The 27,606-nt window shown below is 38.3% G+C and overlaps 1 protein-coding gene across 3 annotated transcripts in view; it reads left to right on the top strand.

Moving 5' to 3' along the window:
- The window catches only part of LOC103040039 (rab GTPase-activating protein 1), a 177,277-nt gene extending 164,013 nt beyond the window's left edge, over nt 1–13,264 (top strand). For all 3 annotated transcript variants that reach the window (XM_022680953.2, XM_022680952.2, XM_022680951.2), the window contains 3 exons: nt 3,694–3,765; nt 5,912–6,112; nt 7,367–13,264. In XM_022680953.2, the coding sequence (XP_022536674.2) occupies nt 3,694–3,765; nt 5,912–6,112; nt 7,367–7,489 (396 nt within the window). In that variant the 3' untranslated portion in view covers nt 7,490–13,264. The remainder of the gene's footprint in view (nt 1–3,693; nt 3,766–5,911; nt 6,113–7,366) is intronic.
- Nucleotides 13,265–27,606: the final 14,342 nt, after the last annotated feature.

Raw genomic sequence — 27,606 nt, 5'->3', positions numbered from 1 at the left:
TATATATATATTATTATTTTTTTTTTATGATAAAACAGTAATGTGGCAACATTGGGGGCTAAATCAGTTGCAAAAAAACCTAGCCTACAAGAATGATGTCTGAATGAATTTCCTCTAATTTAATATAATTTAACATGTTTTAAAAATATAAAATAATTTCTAAACAAACAAACTATTTTATTTTGAGCTTATAGCCCAAGTGCAAAAACACAAAAATCAGTAATACAGCTATGCACAGCACAATCATTAAACCGAAACAGACCAACATTTACATAATTTACAATGACTTTCCTCTGCTCTAATATAATTAACAATGTTTAAGAATATAAAATACTTTTTTTTGTTTTTGGTTTTTAAGCAAATAGCCTTAGCTCGAAAAAACAAAAACAGTAATTTACTGGCCAGCTTGAGCAGCGGAGAAGCCGTGAAGTACAAAAACACATGCAAAAAAAAACATTAAAAACAGCCTATCACAGATCATTTTCTTGAGCCCGACCCTGCCCGAGAAAAGAGTGAGAGCCGGGAGTCTGTGGAAAATTTGGCAGTGGATTAATTAAGGGGACCGTGAGTTGCTTTTTTTTTGTACTTTAATCCATTTTTAATCCGTCTTTTTAAAAATGAATATTCAAATATTCGCTACCAATCAGTGCTGAATCTCCGGAGCGCAACAAACGCTGTTCGGGCCAGCCTTACTGATGAGTGTAGTAGAGTTAGTACAGTGTGAGCTGTGCTCTATAAAAATAGTTATTCTCACGTCCCTGTAGAGCTGTTTTTAATGGGGCTGCTGACAGTGTGATTCATACCCAGTGTGATAATGGGCTCCTCAGAGCAGAACAGGTTACACACACACACACACACACACACACATACACACAAACACACACTAATAGAGCTACACACACATGAACATAAAAAAAAAAGGACACAGGGAACACACTAACACACACACGGCAGATATTTATCATATGAAACAGCAAGTCACAGTGTTCAGCTACAAGACATATAGTCCTATATTAGAAGATCTATAAGGAACATAAAAGTAATCAGAAACGATTAACGAATAAAGATATATTGCCCGTATTTATTGAGCTACACATACAGAAGTACAGGGGTTGGACAATGAAACTGAAACACCTGTCATTTTAGTGTAGGAGGTTTCATGGCTAAATTGGAGCAGCCTGGTGGTCAATCTTCATTAATTGCACATTGCACCAGTAAGAGCAGAGTGTGAAGGTTCAATTAGCAGGGTAAGAGCACAGTTTTGCTCAAAATATTGCAATGCACACAACATTATGGGTGACATACCAGAGTTCAAAAGAGGACAAATTGTTGGTGCACGTCTTGCTGGCGCATCTGTGACCAAGACAGCAAGTCTTTGTAATGCATCAAGAGCCACGGTATCCAGGGTAATGTTAGCAAACCACCAAAAGGACCAACCACATCCAACAGGATTAACTGTGGACACAAGAGGAAGTTGTCTGAAAGGGATGTTCAGACGCTAACCAGGATTGTATCCAAAAAACATAAAACCACGGCTGCCCAAATCACGGCAGAATTCAATGTGTACCTCAACTCTCCTGTTTCCATCAGAACTGTCCGTCACCATAATAAATTATTGTGGTCTAAAACCAGGTGTTTCAGTTTCATTGTTCAACCGCTGTAGTATGTAGTATGTAATGCATGTGTAACATAACCTGCCAGATGTCCCAACCTTTGTAGGAGTTGTAGAGGTTCCAAATGGAGTCCTGCCATAATCTATTCTATTAGACTGGTAATGTAATTTTAGGTGGGTAGTCCAGGTCCCCGTAGTGGTTCAATCAGTGTTGTTTAAGCACTAATGATGTCCTCGATACGATATTTAAAAGAGGATATATTAAGCGAAATTCACTTTTTGTGTGCCTTTTATAAACATTTATAAACATTTCACGCTCCAAAAAAATCCTTCCATCTGTTTTTTGTGAAGCAGCTGAAGGAGTTTAATGTCAGGAATCATTTGCTTCTATAGAGCATATGGATGCTCCACCCTTATTGTGATGTCCCAATGAAAATAACACCTGTATAGAATCACCCTGGCTCCACCCCTCACCCGTCAACACCCGCGAGAGCCCCGCCCACTAGATCAGTTGAAGATGTACCATTTCTGTCTGCTGGTTGTGAACTTTAGACAGTACACAGACTTCGTTTGAGGGCGGAATCTGGACTGACTGCTTGTGGCAAATCAGCAGATGAAGATGATGTATTAATTATATAGATAATGTATACTTATAAAGTATAAACATGGGGCGAGGCCAGCAACAGCTTATTTGCATAAAAGAATAGCTGGTGAACTTTATCTTTATGTTAAAGTGATTGTGTGTAAAGAATTAAACTTTATTAAAATGTTTTGTACTACTTCTAATTTGTGTAAAAAAGGTATAATATAAACAATACTATATTATTCCAATTTCGTCATATTTAAAACTCTGTATCTTTGTGTATAATTCGATCACACAGTGTTGCATGTTTTCATGCTTTAAAAAGTATTCAAATATATATTTTAAATACGTTTTTCCTTAACCATTTAACCATTTTAATCAATAAATCTTTATTTTCATTCGGGAGTACATTGAGGGTTACGTTTGTTTACAGTGCAGATGAGCATTTCAGTTTAAAAGCGATTGAAAACATTTAAATTAGAAATAGTAGGGAAATAAATACAAGAGATACAATTTTTAAATAAACTTTTATTATATTTTAGATTTTATGGGGAAAATAGGAAAATCTAAAAAAAAAAAAAGACCATAAAGGAAAATGTTGACACATAAAAAGTAAAGAATTTATATAATAACGAAAAAGATAATAATAGTAAAAATAAAGTAAAATTATAAAAATGATGAAATGAGAAGTAAAAAATAAAAAGTAAATAAATAAGCAAAAAAAATAATTAATTAAAACATTATTAAAAATTAAAAAATCAGTAATACAGCAATGCACGGCACAATCACTAAACCAAAACAGACCAACATTAACAAAATTAACAATGACTTTCCTCTGCTCTAATATAATTAGCAATATTTGTTTTTAAGCAAACAGCCTAAGCGCGAAAACACAAAAACAGTAATTTACTGGCCGGCTTGAGCAGCGGAGAAGCCGTGAAGTACAAAAACAAATGCAAAAAAAATAAAAAAACAGCCTTTCACAGATCATTTTCTTGAGCCCGACCCGGCCCGAGGAAAGGGTGGGAAATCTTGTAATAATTAATTTAAAAACAGTAAAAGTAAAAGACAAACTTAAAATTTAAAATGAATTTCTTAATCAGGTTTGTGTTCTTTCCACTTCACTCTCTCACATTTCTCTTTCCCCTTGGTGATTTTTTTTCCAGACACCTCCATAATTGTTGGTTATATTTAAGTCTGCTTTCTTAGCACCACTTTACATGCGCACAAATTAACCTGCAAACTGACTACATGCAAAAAATAGCATCTTTTGTAAAAACTGGAATAAATAAGAAGAGGAAGAGACTTAATAAGAAAAAAACAGAAATCAGTGAGACATGCACAGATCAAGCAAAACATTATGACCACCCTTCATTTATTTTATCCCCAATATTCGTTACTTCAGCTCCACTGATCATGAAGGTGTGGCGCAGTGGATAACACCTCTACCTGCCAGTGTTTTAACATTATGCATATTTCTGTTTCTTTTGTGTCTCAGATTTGCTCTCAGCTGAGCGAACGGCTTGAGAAGCAGCAGACGGCCAACAAAGGAGAGCTGGAGAAGATCAGGGTGAGTATTTCCTAATTCCTATATTTCAGTAATAATTCAGTTAAAAAATGTTTTAACTCATTTATTATATAGATGTTTTAAACACAGAGTGATCTATTTTAAGTGTTTTTCTTTTATTGTTGATGATTATGGTTTACAGCCAATAAAAACCCAAAAAAATCAGTGTCTCACAGAAAATTAGAATATTATATAAGACCACTTTTGGCAGTGTGGGCAGTGTGCCAAGTCCTGCTGGAAAATGAAATCTGCATCTCCATAAAACCATCACTGATTTTTGGAAACTTCACTCTAGACCTTGAGCAGTTTGGACTGTGTGTCTCTCCACTCTTCCTCCAGACTCTGATCCCTTGATTTCCTTTAAATGAAATGTAAAATTTACTGATGATCAGTGATGGTTTGGAGAGACATGTCATCTGCTGCTGTTGGTCCACTGTGTTTTATTATCAAGTCTAAAGTCAGTGCAGTTTCGTTTTCCCACAAAATCTTACAGCACTTCATATCTTACAGCTTCCCTCTGCTGATAACAACTTTTATGTAGATGCAGATTTCATTTTCACACTGCCAAAAGCACTGATTGGTCTTATATAATATTCAAATTTTCTGAGACACTGATTTTTGGATTTTTATTGGCTGAAAGCCATAATCAATCATAAATAAAATAAACACTGTGTTTAAAATGTTGGTTTTAAATGGTTTCAAGGTGTTTAATGGTAAATAAATAAATCTCTTCTTCAGTCATAATGCATTTCTCACAATTTAGGAGAATTCTCATTGATACTATAAAAGTGTGTGTGTGCGTGTGTGTAATGAGGTGAGTGTTGAGTGGAGAGGCTCTTGAGTGTATGATGATGGGCTCTCCACATACAGAGTGGTTGAACAGCGAGCCTCTCAAGACACAAAACACAGGCAGATTATGTGCTGAGAGAGAGGTGTGTGTGTGTGTGTGTTTGCTTCATATTATTTCCCCTCTTAAAACCCTGATGATGCTTTACTTCTGCTCTGCTGACAAAACTGCACACTTATAGCACTGAAACGTGTGTGTGTGTGTGTGTGTACGCGTGCGTGTGTGTGTGCGCTTGTGTGCGCTTGTGTGCGTGGGAGTATAAGGGTTTCCATGTGCACTTTATGCTTTTACATGGAGTGTGTGTAATTGTGTAGGTGTGTTTAGTTCAGTTTAGAGATTGTAATTGCTGTTAAATCTAAAGAGTGTAATGCAATAATGAATAAATTAAGGTAGGTAGGTAGGTAGGAAACAGGAAGGAAGAAAGAATAAAGAAGGAAGGAAGAAAGAATAAAGAAGGAAGGAAGAAGGAATAAAGAAGGAAGGAAGAAAGAATAAAGAAAGAAGGGAGGAAGGAACAATGCAGGAAGGAAGAACGGAACAAGGCAGGAAGAATAAAACGAAGGAAGGATCAAGGACAAACTGCACACTTGTAGCACTGAAGTGTGTGTGTGTGTGTGTGTGTGTGTGTGTGGGAGTATAAGGGTTTCCATGTGCACCTTATGCATTTACATGAGTGTAATTGTGTAGGTGTGATCCTAATTGCCATTAAATCTAAAGAGCGTAATGGAAACACTTGAGCAAGAGTGACACACACACACACACACACACACTCACACCAGTTCACAAGTTCAGAAATACGGCTCTGGAATATAATCAAGCGGAAGATGGATGATCACAAACCATCAAACCAAACTGAACTGCTTGAATTTTTGCACCAGGAGTAAAGCAGCATAAAGTTATCCAAAAGCAGTGTGTAAGACTGGTGAAGGAGAACATGATGCCAAGATGCATGAAAAAAAACTGTGATTGCAAACCAGGTTTATTCCACCAAATATTGATTTATGAAGTCTTAAAACTTAAAACTTGTTTTCTTTTAATTATTTGAGGACTGAAAGCTCTGTAGTTTATAGAATAAAACGACAATGTTCATTTTACTCAAACATAAACCTATAAATAAGAGAAACTGATTCAGAAACGGAAGTGGTCTCTTAATTTTTGCTGTATAAAGCGGCCAGAGACATTATTTTTATTTTGGCACATATACAAATATATTTTTTAAATATATTTACATTTCTATAAAATATTGCTATTCACACTATTATGTTAATAAAGTGTATGTATATGTAATATGTGTGTGTGTAGCTGAAGGTGGAGGGGTGTGAGAAGTGCAGCGGTCTCTTCAGTAAGGAGGGGCGTCTGAAGGCGGTGAGCGTTCAGAAGGAGGGCAGTGAGGTGGAGGAGGCGGATGAGGAGAAGGAGGCTCTGCAGGCTCAGCTCAGAGAGATGGAGCTGGAGCTCGCCCAGACCAAACTACAGCTGGTGGAGGCAGAGTGCAAAATACAGGTACAGATACACACCTCACCTTTAATTTACCTTTAATTTACCTCCATCATCATCATCATCATCATCATCTGTTCATTATCTTCCTGCAACTCATCAGCGTCATCTACCGCCCAGTATAAATGGGGTTTGTATGCATGTGTGTTAAATTGAAATAGTTCTGTGTACTGATCCGCGTATTTGTGGTCGGATTGACCTAACAGATTTTCTGTGGTTCTACAGTATTTAAATATAATACATAATAATTAGTAAATAATTATACATTTAACATATCATGTTGTATCATATATTTCAAATAGAAAATAAAGGAATAGAGAAAGAAATTAATACATTAACGGTTTAATAAATAAAGGCATAAAGGAAGGAAGAAATTAATAAAGGCAGTGGAGTCAGAAGTATTGAATGAATAAAAGCAGGAAAGAAGACATAATGTGGAAGAAGGAGGATAGACAGGAATAAATCAAAGTCAGGTAGAAATGGAGGAATAAAAAAGATAGAAATGACTAGAAGGATGGAAGGAATAAACTACAGAATTAATGCATATAGGAAGAAACAAGGAAGGGATGGTGGCAGGAAGGAAGGAAAGGAAGTCACAAGGCAGGAAGGAAATAAGGAAGGAACTAAAAAGGAAGAAAGGAACGAACGAACGAGGTAGAAAGGAAGGAACAGACATAAGAACAAGGAAGAAAGGAACGAAGGAACAAGGCAGGAAGAAAAAAACAAGGAAGGTAGCAAGTTAAGAACAAGGAAGGAAGGAAGGAAGGAAGGGACACGGACGTAGGAATGAAGGAACAAGGAAGGTAGGAAGTTAGTAACAAGGCAGGATAAACGGAACAAGGCTGGAAGGAGAAACAAGGGGTAATGATTAAGAAAGGAAGGAACAAACAAGGATAGAAGGAAGGAACAATGCAGACAGGAAGAAAAGCAAGATTAAATAAATTATTAAAGGTAGGAATAAATTGAGAAATGAAGAAAGGAATAAATGAAGGGATAAAGAATTGAATAAAGGCTGGATGGAATTGAACGACAGAAGGAATATGAAGGGATGACTGAATAAAAACACAGAAAGGAATTGAGGAAGGAAAGAAAGGAAGGAGTTGAAGAAGCAGGAAATAAATGACAGTCGTTGAATAAAGTCAGGTATGACCTGAGAACAGGGAATGAATTGATGCATTCAGGAAGGATTAGAGGAAAAGGAGAATGAATGAAAGAAGAGAGAGATGGATGGAGTGACCGTGTGCTGTGTGTGTGTTGCAGGATCTGGAGCATCACCTGGGTTTGGCGCTGAATGAGGTTCAGGCGGCCAAGAAGACCTGGTTCAACCGCACTTTAAGCTCCATTAAAACGGTGACGGGAGCTCAGGGCAAGGAGACCACCTGAACTCAGCAGCCCATCACTTCCTCCTTTTATCATTCTATTCTTTCCTCCTCTCTCTCTCTCGTTTCCATTCACTCCATCTAACTTCCCTTACCTCTCTCTATCTATTTCTGTCTCTCTAAAGGTCGGTGCTGATAACCCTGCACTGCTCCTCCACACCGAACCACAGTTTTCTGTTTTCTCAGTTTTCCCTCTTTTATTTCCCTCTTTTTGTACAAAAAATGAAAATTAACCATAAAAAAAGTTTACTAGCCCCCAAAACAAAACAGATGTACTTATTATACACACACATAAAGCGAGCGGAGGCTTTATCGCTAGTCTTTATACTACTGATAGTTTAACAGAAAAAGGGGCGGGGCTGTCTGGACTGAACTCAACTGAACTGTCTTCTTCTTGTTATAATTATAAATATTATTATTAATATTAATATAAAAAAACAACCACAACACTCCAGCTCTACTGTTCTACTCCAGTTCTACTACTCTCCACTTCAACCCGGCAGAGGTACGAAGAACTAACAGCTTTCCTCTTCCTCTTCTTATTTTGGACAAAAAGAAACTAAAAAAAGCTTTTCTAATTTCCTTTGGTTGATGAAGACTTTCATTTGTACAAAAAATACAACGGAATGAGTTTGCAGTTGTGAGCTGAAGAGATTTGTGTAGTCGTGTAAAAGGCTGTGATAGTCTGCTTTTAGTGTACGAGTGTGTGTGTGTGTGTGTGTGTGTGTGTGAATATGGATGCTTGTGCGTTTGAGTACTTTGAGAGTATGTTGAGCGCACTAAATGAGTTAGATTAGTGCCGTTGACTGAGAGTGGCCAAGAATGCTGATTAATGCTGATTAATGCTGATTTAATGACAATTAATGGTGATTTAATGGTGATTAATAACTGACGATGGCTTGATTCGTAGCTTGAATCGAAAGGCCTCAGCATACTTCGTGCGAAACGATTTTCACAAGCGTTAGAGCTCACGTTTTTGAGCTACACACATCCGACCAATCACAGGCACCGTCACGTAGAGTCATCTAAAAGAGGGGAATATGATGATATATGACAATATATATAATCGTATCACGATCAATTTGCGCATTATATCTACACTAAACTTTGTTTAAGCATATCATATATATGGCGTCATATATGGCCCAACTTTGTGTTTAATTACAAAGAGCATAATTAGTCCAGTTTAATTATTGAATAATTTAATTGATTAGTTAATTGCAGTACATTTTTGGATTATATGTTTGTAGTCTTGCCCAAGGACTCCTATTGGTGTAGCACAGCATTCAGTCACCCTGATTGGGAATTGAACCGTAGTCTTCCACATGTTGTGATTGCCCACTGGCAGTGGGTGGTGTTATCCACTGTGCTACACCAACCGTGTATCACTCTTAATATTGAAAAAAAATATATAATTATATTTTTGGTACCACGTTAAAAGCACTACTCTCCTTTATGAGGGTTTATGAATAGTTTATTAATAGTTGTTAAACAAGTTGTGAATAATTGTTGATAATAAAAAAAAACATTAATAAACAGTTAATAAACAACACATATATAAAGAGGGCAGCAATGACCTGATTTTACTTTAATTTATACTGTAAAACACTGACACAAACATCTAAAAAAAAAAGCATTAAATGAATAAAATTAATAACAAGTATTTATATTTATGCGGACTAATAGAAAATACAAAAAGACTTTTTTTGTTTTGCCTTTTTTATTTATGTGTTGTAACTGCTTATTAAATGTTAATGCATTTACAACCTTAACTTCTTTAAAAAGCTATATTATTTTAAAATGGTACCATATAACAGCTCTGGAAAACAATAAAAAAAACATAAGAGATCACTTAAAAATGAGGAGTTTCTCCCTTAAGCAGCTTAAAGTTATCCAAAAGCAGTGTGTAAGACTGGTGGAGAAAAAACTGCATGAAAAACTGTGATTAAAAACCAGGGTTATTCCACCAAATATTGATTTCTGAACTCTTAAAACTTTATGAATATGAACTTGTTTTCTTTGCATTATTTGAGGTCTGAAAGCTCTAAATGACAATATTTTTATTTGGAATTTGGGAGAAATATTGTCTGTAGTTTATAGAATAAAACAACAATGATCATTTTACTCAAACATTAACCTATAAATAGCAAAATCAGAGAAACTGATTCATTTGTTGAACGAAACCAATTGAACGTCGTTTCTGCAGGAAGTATGCTGAGGTCTGAAGTGTGGGAGATAGACAGGACACAGCAAAGTAGCACATTTTGTACAGTGTGAACGCCTTTTCTTCTGCACACCACTAGAGGACGCCTTTCCGGGGGTAGCGGGACATGTTGGGGGGGGTGGTGGTTTAGGTAGGGGGTGGGACAGGGGGACAGGCCTAGAATGAACCAAAGGATTGAAAGGTGGGGATTGAAGCACTAGGCCTTTATATGTCCCTAAATTATTCAATATTTACTTATACAGTGACTGACATCTTCACTTTTAAGGAAAATAAAAACATTTTTCAACCCAAAAATTATACCCATGAGGCATGTCATCACCGTCCAATAAAAAAAAAACGTCTCTCCATTTTTGTTGATTTTTAGTTTTTTTTTTCTTTTTTCTTGCAAGTTACAACGTTTTTAAAAATCGACAAAAATGGAGATACTTGTTTTTTAATTGGATAATGACTATACGTATTATATGCACTATATTAATTATATAGAAGAGCTGTCCACAAACATATGGGCATATATCATCGCTGTCCAATGAAAAACATGCATCTCCAAAACAGCAACTTTACAGAAGAGAGAAAAAACCTTCTAAACTTTTAATGGAAGTCAATTTTAAAGAGTTTATTTCAGGTCATTTTGAAGAGTTTCTATTGGTCCATTCATGAAGAAATTTTGGTGCAGTGTAAGGGACAGTTTGTCTGTTTAAATTATGTATTAAACAAAATATCGACAAAAAATGGAGATAAATGTTATAATTAATACAGTAATATAATTAATGTGGTGATTTAATTAATGCATATACTGGTTCCACTTTACATAATGTATACATTAATTATCAGTACTTACAAATGTCTTAATTAATAATTAATTGACACTAATTAAGACTTTATTAGTGATTATATTACAAATGAATTACTCAATTCATTGTTATTTACAACTTTCTTAAGCATTCACATTTAGTAAAGTTGGTACCACTTTCATAAATATCTATAATAAAAAATAAAGGCGTTTATTAATGTTAATAACTATGTTGTACACACTTTATAAACCATTAATAAGCAGTTACAACACATAAAAACACAGGACAGTGAACAGTGGCCTGTTTGCAAAATAAAGATTCCATGTTAATTTAAATTGTTAAACCTTATATTTTTCTGGATGATTATTTTACTTTGTCTTTTCCTTTAGTCAGAATTCACATATCTGTCAATAACATATCTGCTATTAAATTTAACTACCCACATTAATAATCTATCAAATAATCATAACATATTATTGTATGTATATTAAAATAACATTAAAAAACTAAACTTTCTTTGACTTTATTATTTTATTAGATATGTTAATACTGACGATAAGAAAATACAAAGTAGGATAAGTTTTATGTGTTATAAATACTTATTAATGGTTTATAATGTATTTACAACCTAATTATTAGCATTAATAAACTCATAAACCTTGTAGACTATTTTTTAAACCCTTTATAAAGGAGCCTTATTTTAAAGTGGTGCCGTAAAGTTTAATAATGGCATAATAACGTCAATTTATAATTAGTTGAGAGACATTACTACTGTTAGTACTGTAAAAACTGCTAACTGTGACTCTATAATGCTGTATAAAGCAGATAAACATGAACTAATCGGCACTATACCTAATCCTAGGATGCCAGAGATGGGCTGGGGGGTGTATAGCCCCCCCTCCAGTTCTGTGTCTTTGGGATTATAGGTGGAGCTCCAATAACCGAATAGTTTTGAGGTGAGTTAGGGAGTTCTGACATCACTAATATATATCTGTGGATGTATGCAATCAAATCTAATCCTCATATCCATGCTCAATAAAAAAAATATATATCATAAGATCTCCCCTGACAGTAGAAACAAGCAATGAATGAATAATTATGTATATTTACATATTTATTTATTTTACTAAATATAATGGTTGAAAAATGCTTTACCCCATTTCCTTAAAGGCATAATAATTAATAATAGTCAATAATCCACACAGAAATGCTAATGTCGTTAACGTCTAACATGGATGAAGGGACCAATTAGCATATTAGCATAGCTATGTAGTGGCTTCATTCACAGTTAGCAGCATTAGCATTTTAGCACATATTACTTTAACTTAAACCAGTCTGAAAACCGCTAAATACTAAAGCAAAGCACTTATTTAACCTGTCTGTGAGCTCATCTCCCCGTACACTACACTACAATCTAGTGAAAGAACACACACACACACACACATATATATATATATATATATATATATATATATATATATATATATATATATACATGCACTCAAACACACACACACACACCGTCTGGGAAACGGTGAGCGCAGTGCATGGTTGTCAGAGATGACAGGGCTGCACAATACTAGCAAAATATATTATTATATATATAAATAATGATGTGGTTTAAACTCTGGTCACTGTCCATTTGATCATATCTACTGATCATATAGGAAATGTTACAGTTCTATAATTTATATTACTATACATTTCAGTAATATAAAATGTGTTGTGTAGCCCCAATTACTGACAACCTTTGACTATGTATATATGCATATACAGCTCTGGAATAAAACAAATAAGAGAGAATTTAAAATTGATGAGTTTCTTACCAAATTAAAAACCTCTGGAATATAATCAAGAGGAAGATGGATGATCACAAGCCAACATACCAAACTGAACTGCTTGAATTATTTTAGCAGGAGTAAAGCAGCATAAAGTTATCCAAAAGCAGTGTGTAAGACTGGTGGAGGAGAACATGATGCCAAAATGCATGAAAAAAAACTGTGATTAAAAACCATGGTTATTCCACCAAATATTTTTATTTGGAATTTGGGAGAAATGTTGTTTGTAGTTTATAGAATAAAACAACAATGTTCATTTTACTCAAACATAAACCTATAAATAGCAAAATCAGAGAAACTGATTCAGAAACTGAAGTGATATCTTCATTTTTTCCAGAGCTGTATATCTATATATATATATATGTGTGTGTGTGTGTGTGTGTAAATGAATGAATGAATGAATATACGAGTGAATAAATGAATAAATATTGACTGTGTGATTGTGTGTGTGTGTGTGTGTGTGAGTTAAAAGAGGACGCTGTGTGTAAAGAACACTCTGTAGGTTTTGCACCTTACAGAATATTTATAATGGGATAAACGGCTTGCTGGAGTTTTTTGTTGATGTCAGAGGAAGACCCTCGTCTCCTGAGAAGAAGAAAAAAAATAATGGGGTCATTCCAAGAGGCACTGGCTTGTACATAAGAAGCATATAATTTTGTTTTTTTCATGTTTATTTTGTTATTTCCTCTTCATGGTAACTGTACTAATGTTGCCTAATAGTACTGTGTTCCAGAAAATGACCTTTTTGTTCTTTTTGGTTGCTTTAAAAAGAAATTTTGTCATAAATGTCAAACTGCTGTTTCATGTATTACATGCCAAAATGTACTCTCATCCAACATTACGTACGTACGGACATGGTAATAGTGTAGGTTGCATTGTGTATACTTCCGTAAATTTCAATATAAAGCTACAAACACAAATACAAACCCGAGTGTGTGTGGATTTATTTCTGCTATTTAAAATTGAGTTTCTTTAAATAAATACTAACTTTCAGTGAAAGTCAATGTAGAAACAGTTTATTTCAGGTAATTTTAAGGAAATTCTGTTGATGCACACATCAATAATAAGTATTTTGCTCGGATATGATTTGTGTATCTTGATGGTTCACATTCACTGTAAATGTAAGTGATCTGTATCTGTGTGTGATGTGAACAGATCTGTTCCTGAAATGTCTCACATGCTGCACATTGATACCTGTATAAACGCCTCCTTCTTCACCAACAACAAAAACCCTCATATTAGAGAGACGAGAGACTCGTCGTTTTATAAAGGGAAATGGATGAGTTAGCAGCTCATATGTGGAGCATCTTTTGCTGGAGTGGAGAGTAAACAGCTGCTCTGTAGTTCATGCTAGGTCCAGGAGGTGAAAAAAGGTCAGGCGGTTTCCTTTTGCTGTTTTTTTTTTTTTTTTTGCAGCTATATCTGCACAGCTGCACCAAGAGATACAGTGTGGGTATGAGAGAAGCACGTAGCACTAATGCTAATGTCAATGTGTAAAAGGAAAAAAAAAAAAAAGCCTAAATTCAGATTTGAGCGTTCACATTCATGTCCCATGTCCGTGGATCGGATATGTATCTGATTTAGGACCACATATAAAACTCAGACTCTGATTTAATCTGATTTAGAAAAAAATTGATTTGGCATGTTCACACAGCCATAAAAATAAAAAATCAGATTTGAGTCACTTAAGCCTGGTAACATGAACGTAGTCTTAGGGGACAGTTGGTTTGTTAAAATAATCTAATTTTAATCTAAAATTAAAATCTAAAATTCGATAAAAACATTTTTTTGGGACAGTCTAGGACTATGCTCTAAACCTAGTTTGGACTTAACAACTCTGGTTAAATTATGACCAATAACCATAGAAAAGCATGTGCCGTTTTTTTGGCGTATTTTTGCATTCTCTTCTTTTTGTGTGACGTCATCTGATCCTGCATTTTAATACTTTTTTATGAACATTTTTTAACAAAATTTACCGAAAAGATGCATCAGTTGGTGATTTGTCGAGGAAAATAAATGGAAATACTGACAGACATTGTGGAAAAGATGCTCTTCAGACCTGCAATTCTATTTTTTTTTTTATCTGAGATAAATGATGCATAATATTATTCTGCCTTAAAAAAATTAAATCTTTTGTTTATTTGACTCAATCAGTAATATATTTATATTTATATCTGTTATAAAGCTAATTAGCTTTATATATCAGTGACTTTTTCAGCCATTTAACCATTTAGGTATGCTCATTGCCACCGTTAAATCTTTGGGGGTTGTGTCCCAATCACATTTCTTAATGATTAGTTTGTAACCCTCCCACATTCAACACGTACATTTATGTCGCCTTGATGAATTTCTGAATTTAAACTTTATTTAAATAAATTATTTAAACAAGGTTTTAGAGGAAACTGTTAAACTGTTTTTTTATTTGTACGATAGCTTATTTGTGCTCACACATTTTGAATCATTTTGTTTTGATATATTATTTATATATTCAGGTGCAAGGTGATTGGTTTAGTTGCCTGTCAGTCAAAATCTTTAGTGGGCGGGGCTAGGAGCTGCATTGGGAACAGAGGGGTTCGAAAATTTTGACGGATTTTAAGAAGTTTAAGGTAAGTTTTTTTCTTCTAATAGTTTCAAAATGTAAATATTAATTATAATATTAATACTACAAAATAAATAAAAAGATAAAGAGCTTAAAAGTAATGATTATTTTGTAACCCAGTATTTTCATGGTAAATGAACCAGATGGAAGTAATATATCAGAACACAATGTTGCATTAATGCACATTAAAGTAAATAATTAAATATTTTTTAGATTTAGTTGTTTAATTTATGATTTATTAAAGCGTTCGTGGCCCAGTTGGAAATGAAGCTGTTTGTTTGTCTGGTTTATGAATAGCTGATGTTAACCAGGCTTATCTAAAGCTGTCAGAGCATTACAGTCATAAACGTCCCGCAGTCACATGATCCTGCAGGAATATCATTAATCCTGTAACATGTCCAGCTTCATGATGCTTTATATAGTCCTGCAGCCTGTAAAATCACTCCCCGGGGGCAGCAGGGGCAGGAGGAGGTGTGTATCAGGGGGCTGCTGGGAGAATCCGGTTACCTACAGTCCTACAGATCCTCAGAGAGTCAGCATTATGTCACCAGTCCTGGAGCTCCAGCTGCGTCTCGTATGTCCTGAAATATAGAGCATCAGGACCGGAGCGGGTCTGAACACGGCGGGGGAATGTAGATGGAGCTCAGCTGCTGGGCAGACCGGGCTCTACGCAGGTTTTATCTGATCACTGATTGGCCGAGAGACACCCAAACCAAACTTAACCCTAATCCTGATCTTCTGCCTCTAACTTCACTCTGATCACAGATACAGACGACAAGTAGCTGTGCTCTGTTTCTATATGAGATATATATATATATATATATATTTTTTTTTTTTTTTTTGGTGTTTTAGTCACTTTTGTAAAAAGTTTTAGCTGTTTTTTATTAGTTTGTAATAAAGTGTAGTTTTATTTTGTTGCCAAGTGAAAAGCTATTGCTGTATTTTGTCGCTATTTGTTAAGTTGTAGCTGTACTTTGTAATTTTCTAAATTTGTAGCTCTATTTTTCAGGAATTGTAGCTGTATTTTGTTGTTTTTTTTTTAAGAATTTGTAGCTGTATTGTCTTTTTTTTAAGAAACGATAGCTGTAGTTTGCAATTTTTGTAAGAAATTGTAGCTGTATTTTGCAATTTTTTGAGGAGCTGTAACTGTATTTTGTCATTAAATAAAAAAGCTGTAGCTGTATTTTGTTTGTGTTTTAAGAAGTTATATCTGTATTTTGTCATGTTTAAAGAATAAGTAGATGTATTTTGTCATTTTTTGTAAAGTTGTAGTTGTATTTTGTATATTTTTTAAGAAGTTGTAGCTCTACTTTTTAAAGAAGTTCTCTAACTCTATTGTATACATTTTTAAGAAGTTGTAGCTGTATTTTGTAGGTTTTGTAAAGTCGTAGCACTGTTTATAAGAAGTTTGAGCTGCATTTTGCTGTAATAAGAACTTGTCACTCTATTGTATAAACTTTTAAGAAGTTGCAGCTCTATTGTATAAACTTTTAAATAGTTGTAGCTGTATTTTTTTTAAGGAGTATGATTTTATTTCCATCCTATTAATGAAGAATTAGTAGCACAGTGACGGTTTGCAGTGATCTCTCAGGTGTAGGTGATGAAATAAGCTCTGATCTGATCTGATCTACAGCGGGTCAGAAGCTGAGAACCTCCTGCTGCTCCTGATGATTTTAACAGGTGAGCAGATCGATGTTCTACAGCTGATCAGGATTAAAACTCTCCTGCAGGATCCTGTAACTCAGGCTGGATTATCAGCTGATGGGTGCAGGAGTCAGGTTGAACAGATGTCCTGCTGCTGTTTGGACGCTGATTCTGGACCTGCTTACGGTTCCTGTACTGCAGCCAGCGTCCCGATACTCACACCGTTTCAGAAGAGTCCAGCCGTGACTCAGAGAAACCCGAGAGCGAGACGAGGAGATAGAGTAACCTCCCTCTCCTCACCTGTCCTCTACACGTTCTTCTACGAATCTCTTTAGAGTACCTTATAAACAGAGAAATCAAAAGTTATTTGTAATTTTGCTGTAGCAGAATTTTGTTGTAGCTGTACTTTAATTTACTTTTTTTTTTTTTAAGCTGTAGGTACATTTTGTCAGGTTGTAAGCCTAATTTTGATGGGTTTTAAGAAGTTGTTGCTGAATTTTGTTGGGTTTTAGAAAATTCTAGCTGAATTTGGTCATTTTAATTAGTTGTAGCTGAATCTTGCCTGTTTTTAAGAAGTTTAGCTGAATTCTGTCATTTCTGTCTGGTTTTAAGAAGTTGAAGCCTAATTTTGCCAATTTCTGGATTCAAGAAATATTTTTTTATGGGTTTTAAGAAGTTGAAGCCTCATTTGTCAGGTTTTGGAAAATTGTAGCTGAATTCGTTGAGTTTTAATTTAGTTATATTTAACTTAGTTTTAAGTTTTAGTTTTAAGAAGTGTTAAATCCCACCGCTATCAGAGGCACACTGCTGCGCTAGCTCAGCCAATCAGCTCTCCCTCCTGCCCCACCCCTAAACCCATACATCACCCTGTGCACCTCCCTTCCCAGTTCATTAAACCTAGCAAAAAGCAGCATTATATATTTGTCCAGCTTTCAAATTTTAACATTGAATTAACTTTTCTGATACTTGCAGATACCCTGATAGTGGTTGTTTATCAAGTACCTAGTGTTTTGTGATGAAGTATTATGATATCAGTATAATGAATTATAAATAAATGATCATTTAAATCTTCAGTAGAGTGAGTAGAGTAATGCCTGTTTTATTCTGAAGTGTCAGTGTGAGTGTGAACTGCAGGGAACTCATGTAATTTAGATCACTCGGTTCTCGGCCAGTTGGCTGCAGTTTACAGTCAGCAGGGTTATAAAGTCTAATCAGTTACTGAATCACTGGCTGCGTCCCAAACGACACCAGAGTTTATTTATGGAGGAGAGAAATGATCTAACCGCTCAGACAGGGTTTATATCTCTACTGACATCATTATTCTAAATTACCCATTACCCACTTCTGATGAGTCCCTGCTGAATATATTCTACATATATCACCTCTTACAATCTGAAGAATTTAGAGAGTTTGATTATGTGAATTTTGGAATTTGAGAACACTAGTTTATACCAATCAGCCATAACATTAAAACCACTTTACTATTCAGATCGAACCTATGAAGTCATGGACTCAATACCTTTAAAAAATTGGTTCTGGGAACACCCCACACGTTCTGTCTGAGGTTGTTTAGCACATCACACTCACATTCATGTCAAAGTGGCTCAGATCCTTACACGTGTTCCACTTTCCACTAACACGTCAACTTCAAGAACTGACTGTTCAGTTGCTGTCTAATTTATACAGCTCTGGAAAAAAGAAAGAGAGCATCTCAGTTTCTGTTTAAAAAAAAACATGATTAAAACATGATCCAAATCACCTTAATGGAGAACTCTGGTGTAAAATGGACTTTTGTTGTAGTAAAACATGATAAAAAGTTCTTACCTTTGATAAATAGCACACCTCCACTCTCCCACAGCGTTCTGAGATCCAGAAATCTTAACAGTTTGTCCAAACACCCTTCAGACTGGGTGATATGGGGCATAATTTTGGTGTTTGGATAAACTGTTAAAATTTCTGGATCTCTGAACGCTGTGAGAGAGTGGAGGTGTGCTATTCATCAAAGTTAACAACTTTTTATCATATTGTGGCGTGGAAGAGGAAGGAAGACCCGTGAGACTCATGCTGAATGCTCAACAGCTCCTTTATTTAACCGGCTTGCCACTCACTTACAGTCTTTAACAAGACTAGGAGAGCTAAAACCATCCCCACAGAGCTAAATAGCCCAAAGGCCACCAACCCAAGGGAGATGCCCCACCCCTGTCATCCTCGCACACAGGAGAACAGAAACATGCCTGCAGGCAGCCACACACACAACCCAGGCTCCGCACCACCGTCCACAGTGTCCGACAGTCTCGGCCTATAGGGGGCCAGCCTATCACGGTGCACAATCATAGTGCGTCTGCCCCACCGGATCTTATACACCACCTCCCCCAGCCTGGACAGCACCAAGCACGGACCCACCCAGGCCGACTGGAGCTTCGGGCACAGTCCCTTCTTCCGCTGAGGGTTATATAGCCAAACCCTCGCCCCCACCGCCAACGGGTCCCCAAAGCAGCGCGTGTCGTACGCACGCTTCTGCTTCTGTCCGGCAGCAGACTGGTTGGAGCGCGCTAGACGGTGTGCTAATTCCAGCGAAGACATAAGGTCCGAGCCAAAAGTGGGCGTGTCCGAAGCGTACCCGCCCCCGTCAGGAGGCGCCCCAAAAGCCAGGGCGACCGGCGTCCTCAGTTCGAGCCCGAACATAAGCAGAGCCGGCGTGAATCCCGTCGTCTCCTGCACAGCGGAGCGACAGGCCAGCAGCACTACCGGAAGGTGCCTGTCCCAGTCACGCTGGTTCTTATCCGACACCATGGCCAACTGTGCCGCCAGCGTGCGGTTAAAACGTTCCACCAGTCCGTCACTCTGCGGATGAAGGGGCGTCGTCCTGGTCTTATGGATTCCCAGGATGCGGCAGACCTCCGCCATCTATTGGCCTGGGTGTAGAACCGACGTGGAACTCTTCGTGCACTGCTGTGACGTGTGCGCTGCCAAAAAGGGCCCCTCGAGGGCGCCCCGCGCCCCACTTCACCCTTACCAGTGCGGCAGCCCGATGGAGCGGGTGGCCGTGGACGTGCTGGGCCCCTTTCCGGTGACGGACTCTGGAAATCGCTTTGTTCTGGTGGCGATGGACTATTTCACGAAGTGGCCTGAGGCTTTCGCGGTGCCGGACCAAGGGGCCCAGCACGTCCACGGCCACCCGCTCCATCGGGCTGCCGCACTGGTAAGGGTGAAGTGGGGCGCGGGGCGCCCTCGAGGGGCCCTTCTTGGCAGCGCACACGTCACAGCAGTGCACGAAGAGTTCCACGTCGGTTCTACACCCAGGCCAATAGAAGCGTTGCCTCAGGCGCTTCAGAGTCTTGGTGACACCAAAGTGCCCAGCCCCAGGTGACCCATGAACTCCCCGTAGGACCGGATCCTCCCAGGTATGGCACAGCACGCCGTCGGACAAACTAAAACTAGCCCAGTTGGAGCGCAACGCCTTAGCAATCGGGCCCAGCGGCACCACCTCCCCCCACAACGGTGTGACGTTCGCACTGAGCGCGTGTACTGCCTACGATAATTCGCGATCTGCCCGTTGCGCATCGCGGAGCTGCTCTACGGACACCTGAGCCACCCCGACAGCGCCAGTAACATCCCCGGAGACTGCAGCGCAGCGTGCGGTCTCAGCCGATTTCTCCTCAGCACGAGCACAATGTTTGCAGTCGGCGGCCACACACGGCCGGCTCGACAAAGCATCCGCGTTACTGTGGCCACGGCCCGGGCGGTGCACAACCTCAAAACGAAACTCCTGGAGTCTAGATAACCAGCGCGCGAGTTGGCCCTCGGGCTCGCGGAAACGCATGAGCCACTTTAGCGAGGCGTGGTCAGTGCGCAGCAGAAAGGGCACCCCCTACACGTATGCTCGGAAATGTTTAAGGCTTTCGACCACCGCGAGTAGTTCCCGGCGCGTTACGCAATAGTTGCGCTCCGCCTTATCCAGGCGGCGGCTATAGTACGCTATTACGCGCTCGGAGCCGTCCTGAACCTGCGACAGGACTGCTCCGAGGCCGTGGTCGCTCGCATCAGTATCCACAATGAAACTCTCAGACACCTTCGGATACGCTAGAATCGGAGCATTGCACAGGCGGCTTTTTAGCTCCTCGAATGCCCGCTCCGCCTCGTCAGACCAGCGGAATTTCACACTAGGCTTAGTCAGAGCATGAAGCGGCGCTGCCACGTCCGCGAACCCCCTAATAAACCGCCTGTAATACGAGGCGAGCCCCACGAAGCTGCGAACCATTTTTGCGTCTCGCGGTGTGGGCCAGTCACGGACCGCCTCCGTCTTTTTGGGATCGGTTTCCACGCCAGCACCGCTCACTACGTGGCCCAGGAAGCTCACGCGCTGCCTTAGCAGATTACACTTTGCCGGATTGAGCTTCAGGTTAGCCGCCTGAATCGCGCCGAGCACCATTTCAAGGTGAGACAGTGCGGAGTCGAAGTCGGTTCCGTGCGCCAAGACACCATCCAAATAAACGACGCAGCACGACCGCGGAACCCCGCATAAAACACGCTCCATAAGACGCTCAAAAGTAGCCGGCGAGTTACACAATCCGAACGGAAGCACCGTGAAATGCCATAGGGCTGAGCCGAGCGAGAAAGCGGTTTTCTCCCTATCCCCCGCCGCAAGGGGCACCTGCCAATATCCGCTCCTCAGGTCTAACGAGCTGAACCAGGCTGAGCCAGACAGCTGGTCCAGCGTATCGTCGATCCTGGGGAGCGGGCAGGAGTCAAGCTTCGTGACAGCGTTAAGTCGCCGATAATCCACGCAAAAGCGCCAATTTCCATCCTTCTTTTTCGCAAGGACCACCGGGGCCAACCACAGGCTGCTCGAAGGCTCAATAATGCCCGTACTCGCCATCTCGCGGACTAACTGCTCCGCCGCTACGCACTTTGCTAACGCCAGACGGTGCGGCCTCAGCCTGATGGGCTGGGCGTCACCCGTGTTTATCGAATGAACCGCAAGGCTAGTTTTAGTACACTCGCGCTCAGACACAGCGAAACTCGTGCGAAAATGGCCGATCAGTTCGCGCAAACGGAGTTGTTGGGGACCAGATAAACCCACACAACTGCGCTCCAGCATCTCCTCTATCGGATCTACACTCAACCCCGCATCCAGCGGACCCTCTACCGTATCACGCACCGAATCACACACATTCCCTCCCACCAGTTCACTTACCCCTAACTCGTCGCGTATCTCTACGGGGAGTCCAGTCACCAGCACCGAGCCCCGTGCACAGTCAATGATAGCTCCGACGCGTGAGAGCAGGTCCTTGCCCAGAATGCACGGGTCGTTGATGCGTCCTACCCAGAACTGTTGTTGAAAGGGCCCCTTGCCGACATCAATCGTCAACTCCGTTAATCCTAGGAGACCTATAGGATCCCCGGTGACTGAAGAGAGAGCGATGCGCTGGCTGTTGTCAGTCACAAACTCGGCCGCTACCTCCGTCGCTAGCTCGGGCCATATCAGAGAGACTGATGTGTCTCTAGTCACTAGTGTCTCTAGTGCTACTCTTTTTCCAGTGCAGTGGGCGGGGCCAAGTTACTGTTTAATTGGTTTATAAACTTGTTCATCGGCTGATTCATGGTCTGTTCTGATGAACAGCAGCTCTCAAATAGTGTTATATACAACAAAACATTTAAAAATAAAGAAAATATTTATATATAATCCATTGTAATGGTTGCAGCGTCTAAAAGGGTTAATGTCATGGCCGATCGGTGTAAAAAAATAATCATTTTCAATTTTGATACAAAACGAAGAACAACTTATAATGTATAGATTTATATTATGTTGAAAAGTGGTTGAGTAGTGGAGAATTCCAGCAGACTAAGGCACTGCCACTATGATCGGCAGATTGCTGGTTCGAATCCCAGTCATGCAGTTTGCCATCAGCTGCCGGAGCCCTGAGAGAACACAGTTGGCTCTCTCTTGCTCTCTCTGGGTGGGTACAGTACAGTAGATGGCGCTCTCTCATTCCCCTCATCACTCCTAGGGTGATGTGGATCAGCACAAGGCTGCGTCTGTGAGCTGATGTAGTAGAACCGAGTCGCTGTGCTTTTCTCCTAGCATTAGCGCTGTGATGCTACTCGGCAATGCTGCATCAGCAGCAGCTCAAAAAGAGGCGGAGTCCTAATGAGTAGGTTGGGTAATTGGCCTTGTAAAGTGGGGAGAAAATGAGATAAAATATTTTTTTTTTAATAAAAAACACAAGATTTTAGAGCGACAGTGTCAGTATTCTTAAATCCACATTGTAAATGAACAGATTAAATAAAGCAGTGCTGTTTTTGCATATAGAGTTTGTTTCCCAGACATGATTTAACCCTCCTACTATACTCATAATTATAATGTTATATTAGTATGATATAAGTATTATAAGAATTGTGTTGTTAGGTCAGGGCCTAAAGGGAAGTTACAATTAGAGAAAGATTATAAAAGTGATTGTCATACTGACCTCAGCATCATTACCACACAAATATATGTAAAAAATTATATTTCTTATGTTTTATGGCAATAAAAAAGCCTTACTAAAATGAAGAAATTGAAATTGAAACATTTTATTTTTTATGTATTTTCTTCATCAAATTAAGAAAATAAAGACAATAAATATGAATCACAAAACTAATTTCAACATTTTTTTCTGAGACTTTAAACACTGAATGGGGTCAAAATGACCTCAATAATAATAGGAGGGTTAGGCCTAGTACTTTCATTAGAAAATATCCATTTAAATTACTGTGTAGTCTAAAACTAGGCTTAAACTGTTGTTAAAATGCCATCTGTAACTTAACAAGGTAGAGTAAGTGCAGTACATACTTATACCTTTAAATAATAAACACACAGAAGACAGGACACAGGTTTTATAATCAGTATATATAGATTTAATTGTTTAAAAAAAGTTTTTACACTTCATAGAGATTCAGCACTTTATTATTATTAATCATCATCATCATCATCATCATCATTTTTCAAGCATAAATTATGGCAAATACAGTGAGACAGACAGACCACCATGGTGTTTTCACAAACTAATAGTTTTAACTCAATACCACAGCTAGCAAACATCTACTGCCTTCGTTTTTAAACTCTGCTTCTACTCAAGCACAGCTCGCCCACGGAACTTGTGCACAATCACCACAGGAAATCACGTTATATCAGATTATCAGCATTTTAAATCATATAGTTCAGATCTAGAAGAGTTTTTTCCTCCGCGGAGAGCGTTTCGTTTATTTGCTCGAGTCACATAATAATAAAAAAAACTGTGAAACAGTTACGTGATCGTCGTCGGGGCCGCGCTCGACCTGCAGGCCGAAACCCAACGGAGACGAAGCCAAATATATATTATATATTATATATATATATATTATGTATCTACAGTAGCCTATCATGGAAGAGCACAATGGCATTTTAAATCTGCCATGCTCACAAAAACAACAAAATAAATAAATAATAAATTAAAATAAAAGTCATCACTCGGAGAGATATGTAAACACAAATGGGCGAAAGCACCCAAAGGTCACAAGTTTATTTTTTTATTTTTTTATACATTTTATTTTTTTCCTGTAAGTTTCCTTTAATATAATTCATATTTATTTATTCATATATATTCAACAAGTATAATAATAACAATGTACCTGCATGTCTTTGCAAAAATGCATGTATAGCTCTTTTCTAGGATAATTAATTAAATACATTCTACTCTCTATATGCTCATAGCTCTTCTATGATAATACATTCTAAATCATCTCTATTGCAAGAAATGGAGAAATGGAGAGAAATTAATCTGGAACTTGAGGAAACATTGTCCCAATCCAATGTCCCATTTTGGAACAAGCAACTAAAGAAAAATGCACTATTTTCAGTATTTTCCTTGTTAAAAGTGACTATAAGCACTTTATTAACATAGTTTAATGGGTAGTTTTAATGTTTTATGGCTGAATTCTTCATAACAAGCATAAAAAAAGAGATCGCTAGTAGTTTGTTTCAATAGTTATCTACGTGGCTAACTATCTCTCCCGTTCCCATTCCACCTTAAAGGAGAACTCCGGTGTAAAACTGATTTTAGTGTAGTAAAATATGACAAAAGGTTCTCCTCCATTCTCACAACAGTGTTCAGAGATCCAGACATTTTAACAGTTTGTCCAAACACCCTTCAGAATTTACCTTGCTAGAATCTGGAGAGCCCTGACATTGGAAACAATGCATTAATAACTTAAAAAAGTGCACAAGAAGCTTATTAAAAACCACTGTTTACATCCCATAACGCTACATAGCTTCAGCTCCAAGCGCCGCCATCACTGTAGTTATATATATATATATATATATATATATATGTGTCTATGTATATATCAGTACAGTAATGGCGGTGCTCGGAGCTGAAGCTATGTAGCGTTATGGGATGTAAACAGTGGTTTTTAATAAGCTTCTTGTGCACTTTTTTAAGTTGTTGGACAAACTGTTAAAATGTCTGGATCTCTGAACGCTGTGGGAGAACGGAGGTGTGCTATTCATCAAAGGTAAGAACTTTTTATCATGTTTTACTACAACAGTCCATTTTACACCAGAGTTCTCCTTTAAATGGTGCAACAGATAGCAGATACTCTCTAAAAGAAGGGGTAGAGGGGTGAAATGGGATTGGACAGAGCTTATCAGAGGTTTAGAGCGGCTCAGATACCAAAACCCACCCATCGTCCCGCCCATCCACCGCCCCCGTGCCCCTTCCCGCCAGGGTGCTGAATCAGATCAGAGAGCAATTCATTTTGCGGACCCTCGCTCGAGCAGAAACCGGACCCGGCTCTGTTTCACCCACGACTTCAGGCTTCAGGCTCGCAAATTGAATTTCCAGCCGTCTAATTCTCCCGTCTCACACACAAGTCCCTTTCCCTGTCAGTGGGATGTATTTTTAATATCTGTGCAACTGTGCAAAAGTGATTAAACGATTAAAACTGCTGAGTTCAGAGGGAAGATCCCTTCCTCAGTCCCCAGTATTTATAGTGAGCGTACAGAGTATGAATAAAAGTATTGAGACACATTTAGCCTTTTTTGTCACTGTCCAATGAAAAACCAGTATCTCCATTTTTTGTAGATTTTTAGTTTACTACACAATTTGAATACACAAACTATCCCTTACACTTTCATTTTTTACGTTTCAAAATTTCTTGATGAACAGACCAATAGAAATACTTTTAAATGACCTGAAATTCTGAAATAAACTCTTTTTACATTGACTTCCATTGAAAGTTTGGAAGGTTTTTTGTTTTTTTCTCTCCTGTGAAGTTGCTGTAAAGTTGGAGGTACTTGTTTTTAATTGGACAGTGACTAATTGTTGTTTCTACCAAAATTAAGGATAATATTGAGAGTTTATCCAGCTTTTGTTGGAGCTTGCTATCCAGGAAAATGAATGTTAATAGATTATGAAGCATTGCTGTGATGATTTGATTGCATTTGTTGACTAAAGCATTGTTGTACAAGCACCATCATTCCAGAGAGCACAGTTTATACTGTACCTCCTATAGATATGGGACCAAATAGAAGATATTGCAATATATATTGTATTGCCTTTTTTTCGATACATGGCGTCAAATATGGATCTTTTATGAAAACATCAATAGGGCGCATTAAAATCACTAAAACTTGCCACTTAATATGAATTATGATTTAAAAAGTTGCTGCTTCATTACTCCACAAGGTGGCGCTATACTCAAATGAATAATGTTAATTATTCTGTGGTGTAGATTAGTGATTAGAATATTATGTGATTCTAACACCTTTAAATCCATAAATCCTGTTATTTGATTATTTATTATAGTATTTTATTCTCTTCAGTGACGGTTCAGATTCTGTGAAGTATTATAGAGGTATGTTTTTTGATATATCGAGTATCTCTGAATTACAGTAATGCGATATCATCGTGAAGATAGACAAATGTGGATTTGGTATCGTCTTGGCAAGCTTAGAAAATACTATCCGAGTCGATGTTCCCATTTCATGCCATATTTTTTTTTTTTCAAATCTATGAACGTTTTCATATAATCTATCCATTTAAGAAGAAGATGCTTCTGTTTCATATAAAATTACTAAACATTAAAGAGTTCAAGTTATCCAGACTATGGGACTCTATATAGATATTTGTTGTATTTAAAAAAAAAAAATCATCAGTCCTCCTTATGTATGAATTCTATCAGTCAGGTATTAAGGAGCAGTAAAGCCACTCCACTGAAGTACAGAGTTACACAGGAGTTTCAGTGAAGTTTCTCCAGCACTAAGGCTGGTACAGCAGAATTAGCATTAGCCGCTAACCACAGCGCTAAGCGCTATTTAGCTTTTTCATCGTTATTCTGTAGTTCTGTAGCATGCTGCTAACCACGGCTAGCACTTCTGGAGCAGCATTAGCATTAGCTGCTAACCATGCTAAGTGCTAGCTCTTTCATCATTCAGAGGTGAGTATATTGGACTGTAGTCTGCGTGTTTATCATGTTACAACAAGCTATGTTGGACGAACCATTAGCTAATATTGCCCTGGTTTACCGAAACAATCAGGGTTCCTTAGTGTAGCACTGTCGGGGTGCGTTTACTAGCGCTAACCCGGCTAGCCTTAATGGAAATCTGTAAATAAAGGAAGCACTTTACTCACTTAAATAAAAAGTTTTCAGGAGGGAAATATAGATTAGATTGTAGATTAACATCCATCACTCGTTTTACTTTAAAAGAGAAGCCAGACCTGCTGAATTAGATGGGAAACATGGCGAGACCACTATTCCTTACTAGTGCACTTTGTAATGCGAAAAATACAGTCAGATTAGTTTTTTCTATTGTCTGCTGGTTTTAAACTCCGACATCCAACAAGAGAAGAGGAACTTGTTGGAGCTTTTATGCCAAAAATAACGAACAGAGGTTTGATGAGTTGTTCTCTGCAGGGTTGCCAGATCTTGCCATGCCTTTTATTATTGCGAATATTATCACACCCTTTCAATTTCACCCAGGATCCAGCTGTGCAAATGCCTTTTCAA

The sequence above is a fragment of the Astyanax mexicanus genome, chromosome 20, assembly GCF_023375975.1.
Source record: "Astyanax mexicanus isolate ESR-SI-001 chromosome 20, AstMex3_surface, whole genome shotgun sequence".
In the NCBI taxonomy this organism is placed as follows: Eukaryota; Metazoa; Chordata; class Actinopteri; order Characiformes; family Acestrorhamphidae; genus Astyanax; species Astyanax mexicanus.
Note: the sequence above shows the minus strand (reverse complement) of the source record. Positions and strands in the feature narration are given on the sequence as shown.